General features: G+C 38.5%; 1 protein-coding gene across 1 annotated transcript; it reads left to right on the top strand.

Moving 5' to 3' along the window:
• Positions 1–774: 774 nt before the first annotated feature.
• LOC119223690 (scavenger receptor cysteine-rich type 1 protein M130) lies at positions 775–11,476 on the top strand. Its single transcript, XM_037481086.2, has 18 exons — positions 775–1,230; positions 1,332–1,436; positions 1,731–1,940; positions 2,031–2,210; positions 2,395–2,552; positions 2,763–2,913; positions 3,097–3,399; positions 4,255–4,572; positions 4,777–5,079; positions 5,538–5,843; positions 6,015–6,302; positions 6,625–6,900; positions 7,467–7,654; positions 7,840–7,960; positions 8,167–8,322; positions 8,693–8,782; positions 9,572–9,709; positions 9,820–11,476. Exons 1-18 carry the CDS (start codon positions 933–935, stop codon positions 10,002–10,004), a joined length of 3,774 nt encoding a protein of 1,257 aa, XP_037336983.2. The 5' UTR covers positions 775–932; the 3' UTR covers positions 10,005–11,476.
• Positions 11,477–12,806: the final 1,330 nt, after the last annotated feature.

Below are 12,806 nucleotides of genomic sequence, written 5' to 3'. Positions count from 1 at the left end.
TGTCAGTGCTGTAAGTTTTTTCAGCCTTAATTTAATGATGCCGACTGCCTTCACACATTTTAATCAAAGGTAAAAAGATGGCTAATAACTCAGCAAAATATTGTGTACATCATTTGACACTACTTGATGTGTAGAAAGAAATCCAACGCATCTTGTACATTTAAAATTTGTTCCAATTTCAGAATCTTTCATAAAAAATATATGTGGATGACCAAAAGTAATAGCACCCGTCCTCTGTATGATAAATCATTTAATATTGTAAAGTGCTAATGTAAGTCTCATAAAATAAAAAGTTGTATCAGAAAACGTTTTTTTTAGACATTTTGTCTAAAATGATCAAACAATTATAAAGTCAGTGAAAAGCAAGCTGGGGGATATTTAAATTATTCTGTTTTTTTGGATGAAGCCATTCGTAACGTTTACGGTGAAATATTTAGTGTGTTTTGAAAACATATATATATATATATATATATATATATATACACTTGTATTTCCAGGAATATCTATTTTTTATAACAACAATGAACGACAATAACAACATATTTTTTTATTGTTGTTATTCTTTTAGGAAATAAGAAAATGAAATTAGCTTTTGTTTCCACAAGGACACACCTAAAATGATATTCCTGGTCATCCAAGTGTCACATTTGTTAAATAAAATGTGAATTTCTCTTATATATCATTCCCTTTTTTAACTAGTAAAAAAGTAACACATGATAGTGTATTGAAAATTGGTAAAAACTGAACGCAGTGAGACTACATCCAACAGAAGGTTTAATAAAATTTGAATAAATTCAAAATACTTGTCAAAAAGAAATGTGTGGATCACCTAGAAAAAGAAAACACGAAGCCCACAAAACAGACACTTGTTCTCCACTGCGTGTACTTCTAAACATGCCTGTGTGTGAACAGCTGACGACAGGACGGTTCTGATGAAAGGGAACAAACCATGCGAAGGCTACGTCGGGATCGTCCACAATGGCGAACTGGGCTACGTTGGGGTGGATCTTTGGGACGACAATGTCTCCAAAGTGGTGTGCAGCAGTATTCAATGCGGGAACGTTTTAAAAAGCTTCCGTACGACTAATCCGAAGCCCGAAGAAATTGAAAAATCCTGGATCAACGAGGTGAAGTGCACAGGAAAAGAGGCCCAGCTGTGGCATTGCAGGTTTCCAGGCTTCGGCGTCAGCCAAACCCGAGACGACGCTCTCCAATACATCGAATGTTCACGTACGGCTTAACTTTCACACTTTTAAGACAGCAGCTAAAAGTATTCCTATATAAGAAAACTGATGATGACATAATTGGATTACCTGTGTTTCCTCCTCTAGATAAAATCGAAATAGGCCTGGAGGGATTCCAATGCGCAGGAGCTGTCCAGTACTCCGTTGATGGAGGGAAAAAGTATTCGGGTTACATCTGTGCTGACGGCTGGAGTAAGTTTGAGCATCATGCATACAGTGCCATTCAACAGTCTGTAGTCTATGCTGAATGTGAAGTCCATCACTTAAAAAAATTCTGTAAAAATGTATAGGTTTATTAACAGCTGGACGTACTTAAAATATATTTCTTCTCTTTCTATATCTAAAAGATCAATGCAGATTTAGTATTTGCTTTTTATTTTGTGATGCTTTTACATGGATTATTTGAGTTAAGTATTAGTTGTGACACGTCCAATAGTATGATGATGATTATTCAACGCTCTTCGTATGGTTCCTCTCTCATCAAAGAAAAAGAATACGCCGACGTTTTGTGCAAAACCCTCAAATGTGGCACAGCCAAGGAGGTTGTTAATGAGCAATGGATGGGTTGGAAGGCATTCCAAGAAAAAAAAAAGATGATGGTTGATTGTTGGGGCATTGGAAATTTCTCTCATCTGTGGCAGTGTGCTACAAAGGAAAGTTTATCGTGCCAGAAGCCTGCTTCTGTCATTTGCACAGGTAACATACACACACACACACATAAACACACACACAGTCATTACGTTAACTTGGGTGGCGCAGATGATTAAGGAAATGGTAAATGTCCAGGTCATGAGAGAGTGCAACTCCGAGGAAACAAAGCTAATGTCTGTTCCGGGAAACTGGTAAAAGAGGAGAGTGGCCAATGGACCATGTTTCAAAACAACATAACCGACGCAGATAAGTGGTGCCAGCAAATGAACTGCGGCACAAGCAGCGTCCTCAATGGCACAGATCTGACATGTTCAGGTATTTCAACTAATTTACATTCACCTCATTTTTGCCTGAAACAACCAATTATACACACATACTATGTCAATGGGGTCTTTTTTTGTTTCTACTTCTGTATTACTTTTTCACTCACTAGTATGTTGAGCAACTTATTAAATATGAATTTTGAAATGAACAACACTTTCATTGGTTTTCCTTCTAGACAATGTTAAAGTGGTTCTGGTGGATAATAATAATAATATTAATAAGTGCTATGGAACAGTGGCTGTTCAAGTGAATGATAAAAGTCATTACGTGTGCGGGTCCTCTTGGAACATAAAGGACGCTGAAGTGGTTTGCCAGGAGCTAGGCTGTGGGAAGGTGAGTTTTCACAACCAGTAGTTCACTAGCTTTGTTTAGCATTGATGTGCATTATGTAAACCAGTATGGGAACGTAAAAATTAAAACTAAAAAACATTAAAAAAAGCTTTATTTAATGCAATCCCATGTAAATTTGCTCAATAATAACTTTGGGCACAGTGGGGATTGCAGGGTAATGGTAGTTAATATTTGTATCTACTTTTTTTGCAGGTGCATCAGAGCAAGACTGTGCAGGGTAACACAAAGGGAATAATGGACAATGTGCGGTGCTCAGGCAACGAAGCCTCACTGTGGCACTGTAGAGCCAAGTGGGACCGCAACACTTTTTTATGTCCTTCTCAAGCCTACGTAGTCTGTACAGGTGAGCTATGGCAGGATTCATGTGTTGATGGACTCTTACTGTGAATTTAAATGTTGATATAAAGGTTGAAGAAACAATTTGTCTGATTCCATGTCGTGGTAGCCAATTTTAACTAATTTCTGCCCATGTATGTGCAATATGAGAGCGCGTTACATGACAATTCTCTTCTCTGTCACCGAGCAGGTAGTGTAGAAGTGAAATTGAGGGGTGGTCCTGGAAGATGTTCCGGGAGAGTGGAGATCCAGCATGAGGGAAAATGGAAAAGGGTCATCAAACAAGTATGGACAGATGAAAACTTTGATGCATTGTGCAAACTATTGGCCTGTGGGAATAAAAGAAACATTCTGGAAGACTTTAGCCAGGGTTCGGCTGAATTTCTGAATGGTACTCTGCAATGTAAGAAAAACGTCAAACACATATCGGAGTGTATTGAAGAAGCCCCAAACACGAGAATTGAGAAGAAGGCGATGGCAATAACCTGTGAGGGTGAGTGAGTGAGTTTTATTTATTATTTGACTTTCATTCACCAAATGTGACTTGTCACTCACAGAATAGTCAAAATTGTGATTTGCATGTAAAATTAGACGCCAACTTTTAGACTGTGTAAGAATTTTTTATTTTATTTATATTTTTGTTCTGTATTACACATCCAGTTTAGATGGAGATCTGAAATGAAAGGTCTGTGGTTTATTGATGGAAAAGAGTAGTTTGTCCATGCGAAGACGTTTTTTACGTTTTTATGCTGCCAACAAAACAAGCAAACCAAATAAAAAAATAAGTGTAATATATTATAGTGTAATAGGAATACGTCAACTAAAAGACTTTCAAACAGAAAAATCACTCTAAATATATCAAACGACCTAACCTAAATAAACAAACACATGAAATAATAAATCAATACTACTTAAGAGGAGGATAACTACTAACATCAAATAAAAAGCTCCAACATCGTGATTCAGGATGCCTGACGAATCCAATAAACGTTCTATAGCCCCTATATCTTCCGAGAGACATTTTGGGTAGAATTTGCACACTATGTTCATAAACTAGTCATTATTTAAAAAAAGATATCCAATTACAGAATGTAATCAACCAATCATCAGCCCATTAAAGCTTAGGGAGGATGATTATGATTTTAGTTTTCCATGTGCGATTATGTACATTGAGATTTTCAGGCTTAGCATATCTTTTTAGCTAGTCACTAAAAACCACCAACAATGTCATTGTCTCAGTTTAAAATGTATAATTCATTATCTATGATTCTGTACTTACTGAGCCTTCTTGTGAGGGAAAAGGGGGACACCATGATGACCTATCATGCCTTTTTTCTGTCTTTGACAGAGCACAAGGTGGTTTTTCTGAAGGGAAATGAGTCCTGTTCTGGCTTGGTCGGGATAGAGCAAGACCCCAAAACCTACTGGCTCTCAGGCTCTAACGAGACATGGAACATGGAGTCTGCAAACATTGTCTGTCAGCAAATGCACTGTGAGAAAGCCTCAAACTTTACACATATCAACATCTCTGATGCAGCTGTGAGGAAATCCATCTGGAAGGAATCTTACAACTGCTCATTCAACAACACATCCCTGTTTGACTGTCAAAAAAACCTAATCCCGTCATCTGACCACGAAGACACGATTGCCACTGTGACATGCACGGGTAAATGATATTTTTTTAATTCATAACTTTTACTTGCCGTGGCCTTTAATTATCATGCTGCCTGTGGTACAGACATGTTAATACCTAAATAAAAAAAAGAAAGAAAGAAAAATGAATTGAATTGAAGATATTAATGGAGCGACAAATGGGTTTGTTCTGAAATTGTTGAATTGAATCTGAATTGTTGTTTGGTTGCCACGACAGGAAAAGTGACAGTAAACCTGACCCAAAGGTGTTGGGGCAATGTCAACGTTTGTTTGGGGAATAAGTGCGGAGGGGTGTGTTCCAAGGGATTGGCAACGCAAAAAGCGGCTATGCTGTGTAAAGACCTGGGCTGTGGGAACATAGTCCTTGAGGCCACCACCAAGCCTGATGAAAGACATGTGATGATCATCGAAAGTGTGCACTCAACGAGCGAGACTACCAACCTGACCCAGTGCAACTTCGTCACAAATGATGAAAATGACTCCACTTGTAAACGTAATCCAGCCTATGTTATCTGTTCAGGTAATTGATTTAAAAAAATACTATACTTAATATTCAAAGATATATTTTTCAAAAGTATGTTTATCCTCAAGGTCATCTTGAATACAAATGGTTCATATCATGTGGAACTGAAATGTATTCTTCCCCTGCAAATTATTTTTTCAGCTTCATCTATCAGTTACTAGTTTAATACTCAAATGTCTCAGTTCCTGGAGGGAAGTTAGACCAAAGAATGGTTCATCTTTAATAGGCCAAATCATTTTACATCAAAACAAGTTGCCCTACAAATTGAAAAACTAGAACCTTACTCTGAACTCTTCAAAAGGGTGACCCGGTGTCGTTACCAGATGCCAGGAAATGCGAACCAATTAGCCAACCTATTAGAGGATTTGAGATTGAGAACTGGCCGGGAAAAAACAGCAACCTGGCATAAATCAAATTAGGGTTCTAATTCTGTACCTTGAATTGTTCCTTTGCAGGTAGCATAGAAACCAAATTCAGTGATTTAAAGGATCATTGTTCTGGACGTGTGGAGATGAAGTATGAAGGCAAGTGGATGCCAGTTTGCGCCGATGCTCTTAAAGAGAAAAACGTACAACACACCATTTGTGGAGAGCTGAAATGTGGTCAAGCCTCCAAACTTATCGACTACTTTGGACCGAAGGCAGTAGCGCGTTCCTCCATTTCACAAATAAACTGTACTGCAGATGGCCACAAGTCATTAGCAGCATGTAATATGACGTCTCAACATAGCACCTGCAATCCTGGTGTCTTGGAATGTTCCGGTATGTCAAAAGATTTTATCTTAAATTGATCACTTTAATTCAAAAATTGGGTAAATCTATTGGCAGATTGATATAGGATCACAGCGTAAGATCATTTACACATGTAGTCCTGAGTTCTGGCTTTTTATAAATAATTGTCTTAATCTTATTTCACCTTCTTATTGTTCTTAGGCTGGAGCAAGATTGCGCTGACTGTTCACAAGGCCTGTAGCGGAGCTGCGATTGTTCTTTCTAAGGGGGAAAGGATGGCCATTTCCTTCGATAACTGGACAAAAGAAATGGGAGAAATGCTTTGTAAGCATCTGGAATGTGGCCAATTGAATCAACAAAACAAAACCCAATCTTCTTTGAAATCTTTATCTTTCAACTGTGCAACTGGAGAAAATTCAAAAAGCATCTGGGACTGTGAAAGAAAAGTGAACAACAGCCAAACGGAGCAGTTGTTTATTGAATGTACAGGTAAAATTAAGTGTCTGCAGGATTGTGTAGAACTGTCTTGTTCAACGAGAATATTTACATACCACTTCGTATTGCTATGCTAAATACAAAGCTGGAGCAAGTGGAAGGAATACATCTGTGTTGCTAGCTTAGCATAAAGTCACAGATGAAGCAGGAAAAAACCCTTGCTGGTTAAAAAACGCTTTATTTATTAGTATACTTACTGTTAATAATGTTCAGCGGGTTATGTGTTCAGCTCTTTCTACCTAGCTGCCAATTGCCCTCCAGAAAATCATTGCTCCTTTGATTATTCATCTTGTTCCTACGTTGCTTTTCTTCTTAGATGAACCCCAAATCACCCTTTCAAAGGGATGTTACGGTGAAGTGAAGATCGACAACTCTGAGGTGTGCGATACAATCTGGAAACCGAGCTACTCAGATCGGGTTTGCAGCGAGCAGAATTGTGGAGGAAAAGCCATCTATTCCCCCAACAATGGAACGCCTACATCAAATAACGAGTACTACCATGTGCGTTGTGATGAACACCATTATCAACTTGGCCAGTGCAAGAGATTCAAAGAAAAGTGTAAAGGAAAACCAGTGTCTGTTTACTGTGTCGGTAAGTAAGATTGTGTGAGATTTCTGTGGGAAACAGAGTTTTCCTCTGGTCCCCATGTCACCTCGTCTAAAGGAATGTTGTTTATTATTTTAGAGGGAAAAATAGATTACCACACACTTCACAGTTGCTGGTACATTTTTTCTGATCTTTTTAGCAGAAATATTGAAACCATTTGAACGCTGAATGAAATGAAATGACGTTTTGTATTTTTTGCTAACTCTGAGCGCCTGAGCCATCATCTCACATCAAATATTGCCACACAGCTTAGTATAATGATCCGGAGTAGTTGGATTATATTATTTTACTATATTATTATATTATCCATATATTATTTTTTTTCTATACCACCTATATTGTCCAAACTAAAAATGATTACCATTGGACCAAGCTGTTTCCCTCTACTATGTCTGGAAGCTCAGCATAGCTCACCGTATATTGTCCATATTAATGAAATATATATGACAGTTTTATGGTTCTTTTGATTTAATTCCTGTCTAGTGGTTGAATCGAGGTGCCAAACTATTCCTTTAAGCATGTTGTTTTTTTGTTCCAAAAATATTTTACAGGCAATGTGAAGTTCAAGACCACAGAAAAATGTGGCGGTCAGATTTTAGTCCAATATCGAGACAAGTGGGAAAATGTGTGTTACGAGAAGCCTGATGACTCAAAAAAGAAGACTTATTACTTAGGAAACCTGTGTCCAGAGATAGCTTGCAGTGGCTATCCGACGCTGATCAAAGACGACAACGACCAGGTAAATATTGGAATTTCTACTTTTTTGTTTTCACTCATAAGTCTCAAAAGTATTGTGACATCACAGGATCTTCTCTTTCACTACATGCTGTTCATTGGCCTCACTTTGAGTTGTCACACTTTCCATTTTTTTGTATTGGTGCATTTAAATGGAGCACTCTAAATGCAGAAACATTTGAATTTAAGGACACATCAGGTTTGGAAACCACACTGCAGTGCACCGGCGAGGAGAAGGACATCAAGTACTGCCTCCGCAACAACAACCAGCAATGTGAGAGTAGAAAACCTGCTGTGATCACCTGCAATGGTAACTGAAGTCACGAATCCTAACAAACCCATTTAGTTGTCTGGCATCAGAATGCGCTTTTTGATATACAGTATGTAAAATCGGAATTAATTCATCTAAAAAAAACATCATGTGAATTATGAATGTGGTACAGGTAGAAGAACTGAGCAGCACTGTGCTCTGCGAGTAAATGCAGAACCAACATGGGGGCTTGTGTTTGATTTCAGAGTATAAGCCCCGAAAAGTCGAACAACCCCCAGACCTGACCCCTGCATGGCCTACGATACTGGCGGTGGGATTCGCTCTGGCTATGGTGATATTCATTGGCGTGTTCCTACGAATCTGCATAGTCAGAAGAGCCAAGAAAGGCAAGAATGTCTCACGTGAGTATATTATTCTCTCACATCAGTCTTCATCGTTGCTATTGCTCGAGTGTACCGCTCAGACATACAGGAGTAAAGGGGTCCTTTAGCCTGCTGCCACAAGAGGCCAGTCTTTCTGCATGCTGACTATATTCTGACTGCTGGGAAAACATTTCAAATAACATCTGCCTCTTTCTACCATTTATATTTCAGCTGTTCAAATTTCAAAATTGAAATAATATATCACTGTTAGCAATCAATTCTTACCTGAAAGCGGATTCAAGTACAGCACTGACCTTAAAAAGAGTTCAATATACACATTTGTTGTGTACTAACTGTTTGTATTGCTGTCCTCACCAGTAAACGTCTAATTGATCATTTTTTGGTGTAGCTGGAAAGCTGGAAGAAGATGGGTTTGAAAGTGGCCACTTTGAAGAAGTGATGAGCAAATCAAATGAAATGGAGGAACTGAATCACACCAGTAAGTCTCAGAACATTTTATTATCATATTTTTTAGTTTCTAAAATAGTTTATTCTAATCCCGGGCTGCTCCTCAGTTTTATATCTCTTGTTGTGCCATAATGTCAATGTGGTAACATGAGAAAAAACTAAAGAGAAGGTGGATAAAAGTAGAATGGAAATACAAATAAGATAAAAAGCAATAAGGGCAGCATAAATGTAACACTGAGAGAAATGTAAAATTGAACCAAAAAAACGATTCATTAAAAAAACAATTTCAACAACCGCTCCGAATAGATTAACAAAAAACGCAGGAAACCTTTCAAAAACTAGAAATGTACCAATAACATGGTAATAAGAGAACATTGTTGCTGATATTAAAAGAAAAGGGATTTAATTTGAATATTGTCGAAAATTGGTATATCACAGGAAATAAATAAAATTGTTCAGATATTTAATTTCAGCACACCAAAATCATTGTGCTTTCATAATATTTACAATATAATATTTACTTTATTAAAATGATTATAACTACAACTACTAGCATTTATTATACTTCCACATAGTTATATACATTATATATAATGTCATAACAGTAATCAACACTAAATATTAGACCTTTTTAATTGTGTTTTATTTCTTATTTTAGTTTCACTATTTTATATATTTGTTGTGGTCTCACCTCTTAGGGTGTCTCTTTTTGCCTCCAAGAATTCAGTCCAACTCTAATATTTAAACTCGGAACTTCAAAACTCAGGCATGCGATGTGAAGGCGTCTGTAACAAAGGCTTCCGTGCTGTTGTCCACGCAGGATTCCGATCCAAGACCGAAGCCAAGGACGAGGGCAGCGTTTCCTCGTTCGCGTACGACGACATCGACGAGGTGGCCGCGGCTCTGCCGCTGACCTCGCGGAACGACACTGCAGGGGCCTCAGGCGACTCCATTCAAAGTTGATCACACCTTTTTTTACACACTAGAACACCAGTTCTTTAACAAAGTACGTCATTGTTTGTGATCAAACTGGAAGGAATCTTAAAAGGCAACTCATTGCTTTCACAGATGGCACAACATTGGAGGTGGACGACCAGGAGGAGAGCTATGACGACATCGAGGCCTGCTATGAAATCACTGAGACTGAAGCCGAAATCCATGACGCCACCCCAACCCCACCCGAGGGCGACGCAGCGGGGTCAGAGCTAGGGGGTGACAACAACCTGGTGCCAAGGCGGGTGAGCCAAAGCTGAGTTTGGCTAAACAAAGCGGATCTCCCCGAAAAACCCAGCTTCCACAAACTTTGACACAAAACTAAAAAAATCTAAAAAGTCCAAACTACAGACAATATTATAGGACAGTCATGATTGAAGAGGTTCAAAATAACTTCGAAATAATATAAAGATGATATTTGTAGAAATGGAAATCTATATGGAGATTAACAAAAGTCAATCTTACTCCAAAAATCTGATAATTCCAAATAAGACAAAATGACATGGATTATTAAAATATAAAGGAGGAGGAGTCTTTTTTGTAAACACAGAAAATGAAATCTGATCAAAATGTGTTATCAATCATCAAGTGGTGGACTGTCCTCCAATAACAGCTGAGAACGAAGGGGCCTCCTCTTCAAATGAACAAGATGAAAGTGACGCATACTTAGAGCCTAAGCTTAGCCAAAATTAGAGCTTATGGGGTTTTTCTGCCTTTTTTTTGTGTGTGCTTTGTGTGTGCTTTAGGAGAATTTCCTGATATGTTTGTTAAATTTGATTGATATGCAGAAGTTGCTGTTGAACAAAACCTTGATGATTCAAACAATATGTCTTGATTCATGTTTTGCAGTAGTTTGTACATTTGATTGCTATAAAAACACATGTTCTCTATAGTATTAGAGAAATACGTAAAAGATGTATAATATACTCATACAGTAAACTCATGTAACAACATGGCTGCATTGTATATTTCTGTGTAAGATATAAGTTGTAAGAATGTATGACATTGACATTTTAAATAATACCTGCTGAGAGTTTGATGACAGCGTCTATACGGTGAATACAAAGCTACAGCCAGCAGCTGGTTGGCTTAGCATTGCATGAAGACTAAAAACAGCTCTCCTGGGTGCGTCCAAATGTCACAAAAGCCACTTGACAGTCAGGCTTCACACAAAAGGCCAACTGAAATTCATAAAAAGTACACTGAAATTATTTGAGCTATGCCAATAAGAATTATAAGAAAAGTGCAAGCACATAGTTTTTAATTAACATTTGAATATTTGACAGAGAGCAAAGATTTTATTTTTTTATGTTTTTTTAATTCACCATCTGGCAAGCCCAAAAATCTAATTTCACAAATATCAGTTATAAATTTAACGACATTTGCATGTTCAAATGTGTTTAAGTCAGCCTCACAGTGGCTGCAGTTTTCTCTTATAGACACAATAGTGGTGTCGACATTCTTAGAAAACGTGAATGTAATGTTTAGTTACCCGTGAACGTCTTCTTTCATTGTTTAGCTGACTTTAACAACAATGTGCACGGATAAATTATGTGTCGTATTTCTTTCATAATTGTTCATTCGTGTAAAATGACTGTGCATCCCTCTACTTTATGTTAAACGGGTCCCTTTTGTGGCTAGCTGTGATCCGCCTGTGCATCTTGAGGCGATGCTCCGTTGTGTAAGCCTCGTGTTAACAGCAGCTTTGTGCAGCACAACATTAAACTGTTTGCAGAGACTGCGTTTGTGTTGTGTTACCATATTACGGTTTCATTCTCCACTCGCATCAGGTGACGCCCCAGAGGCTCTGAGACGTTTGGGAAATGGCTCAGATGTTGAGTGTCAAACTGTATGTTGTATATGTTATATATAGTTTGATACACAGCACACTAAGCCATTCTCTCCTCAAGAATGCGTTGCAGAGCGACTCAAGATCGCTCTAAATTCACCTCCAACTTGTCTTTAATAATATGTTGTGCAGCTTTGAATTTGTTGATTTCATTTTAATTCATTATTGTGACAAAAAATGTATAATCCGCCCCCCCCCCCCCCCCACACACACACCCCTCTTCCCCCCCGACCAGCAGTGGAGCAGCTGCTTGCTACAAATGTTAACATGAGTAGTGCCATCCGTAAGGGCCCGAGGGACACGCTGGGACGGACAGCCCCCGCTACAGGCATGTTTAGTCAGGGGGTTAGCCAAGGGCCACCGAGACCACGGAGCCAGCGATATGCCCAAAGGGACTTGTTTCAAAGCAGCAGCCCCCGTTTGATGTGTAAACATCACGCCTTGCTGTGGGATCAACTCTGAGCTCAGATAGATACAGCGGAGTCAAAGTGGTCAAAGAACGGAAACAATAACATTTTCATTCAGTCTCAGGAAGCATTTAGACGAGTTTGCAAGATTTTGGTAAGTAATCCGTTTTGTTTACAACAGAACGCATCCACAAAACTCTCTCACGCAGAATGCCTTGGTGTGTGTTTGTGTGTGTGTGTGTGTCTGTGTGTGTGTGTGTGTGTGTGTGTGTGTGTGTGTGTGTGTGTGTGTAAGAGAGAGATTGGGGTGGGGGAAAGCCACAGCGAAACAGCGAGGCTGACATGACTCCTAAAATACAGTCTTTAGATTCTATGTGTGCCTTCACACTAGAAAGGTAGAACATCATACAATGGATTTTTTTATTATAGAAATACTATGACCCAAGTGAAAAAGTTGTTTTCTGTAAGAAGTTGTCTCTTAGATAAAACAAACATGACTCCCTTCCTTGCTGACAAAGTGATGCAGAAAAATGGGTTCATACATTTGTTAATTCTACATTACTGGAGTCCTTTATTATTCTACGCGATTCTACTAAGCCTCCCCACTTGGTTCAGAATGCTGTATTAACAAGAACTAGAAAAGGGATCATATTACTCCTGTATTTGCTTCTCTGCACTAGAATTGAATTGAAGGTTTTTCTCTTCATCTAAAGGCACGAGCTGGTGAGGCACAGTCTTATCTTAGGAGCATATACTTCCATACTTCCCTACTAGAGAGCTGTGCTCCATTAAATGCTGGGTTGTGG

Source organism: Pungitius pungitius, chromosome 1 (genome assembly GCF_949316345.1).
Source record: "Pungitius pungitius chromosome 1, fPunPun2.1, whole genome shotgun sequence".
NCBI lineage: Eukaryota > Metazoa > Chordata > Actinopteri > Perciformes > Gasterosteidae > Pungitius > Pungitius pungitius.
The sequence above is the reverse complement of the archived record's forward strand: the minus strand, read 5'-3'. Positions and strand labels throughout refer to the sequence as shown.

What these genes read in the sequence shown, in the direction of transcription:
- LOC119223690 (XM_037481086.2), top strand. Translation starts at nt 933, where the DNA reads ATGAAAGGGAACAAACCATGCGAAGGCTACGTCGGGATCGTCCACAAT. An exon ending in AGTGTCTGTTTACTGTGTCG is followed by an intron (nt 6,901 to 7,466) that starts GTAAGTAAGATT and finishes AATATTTTACAG; the next exon opens with GCAATGTGAAGTTCAAGACC. An exon ending in CTCAGGCGACTCCATTCAAA is followed by an intron (nt 9,710 to 9,819) that starts GTTGATCACACC and finishes TTGCTTTCACAG; the next exon opens with ATGGCACAACATTGGAGGTG.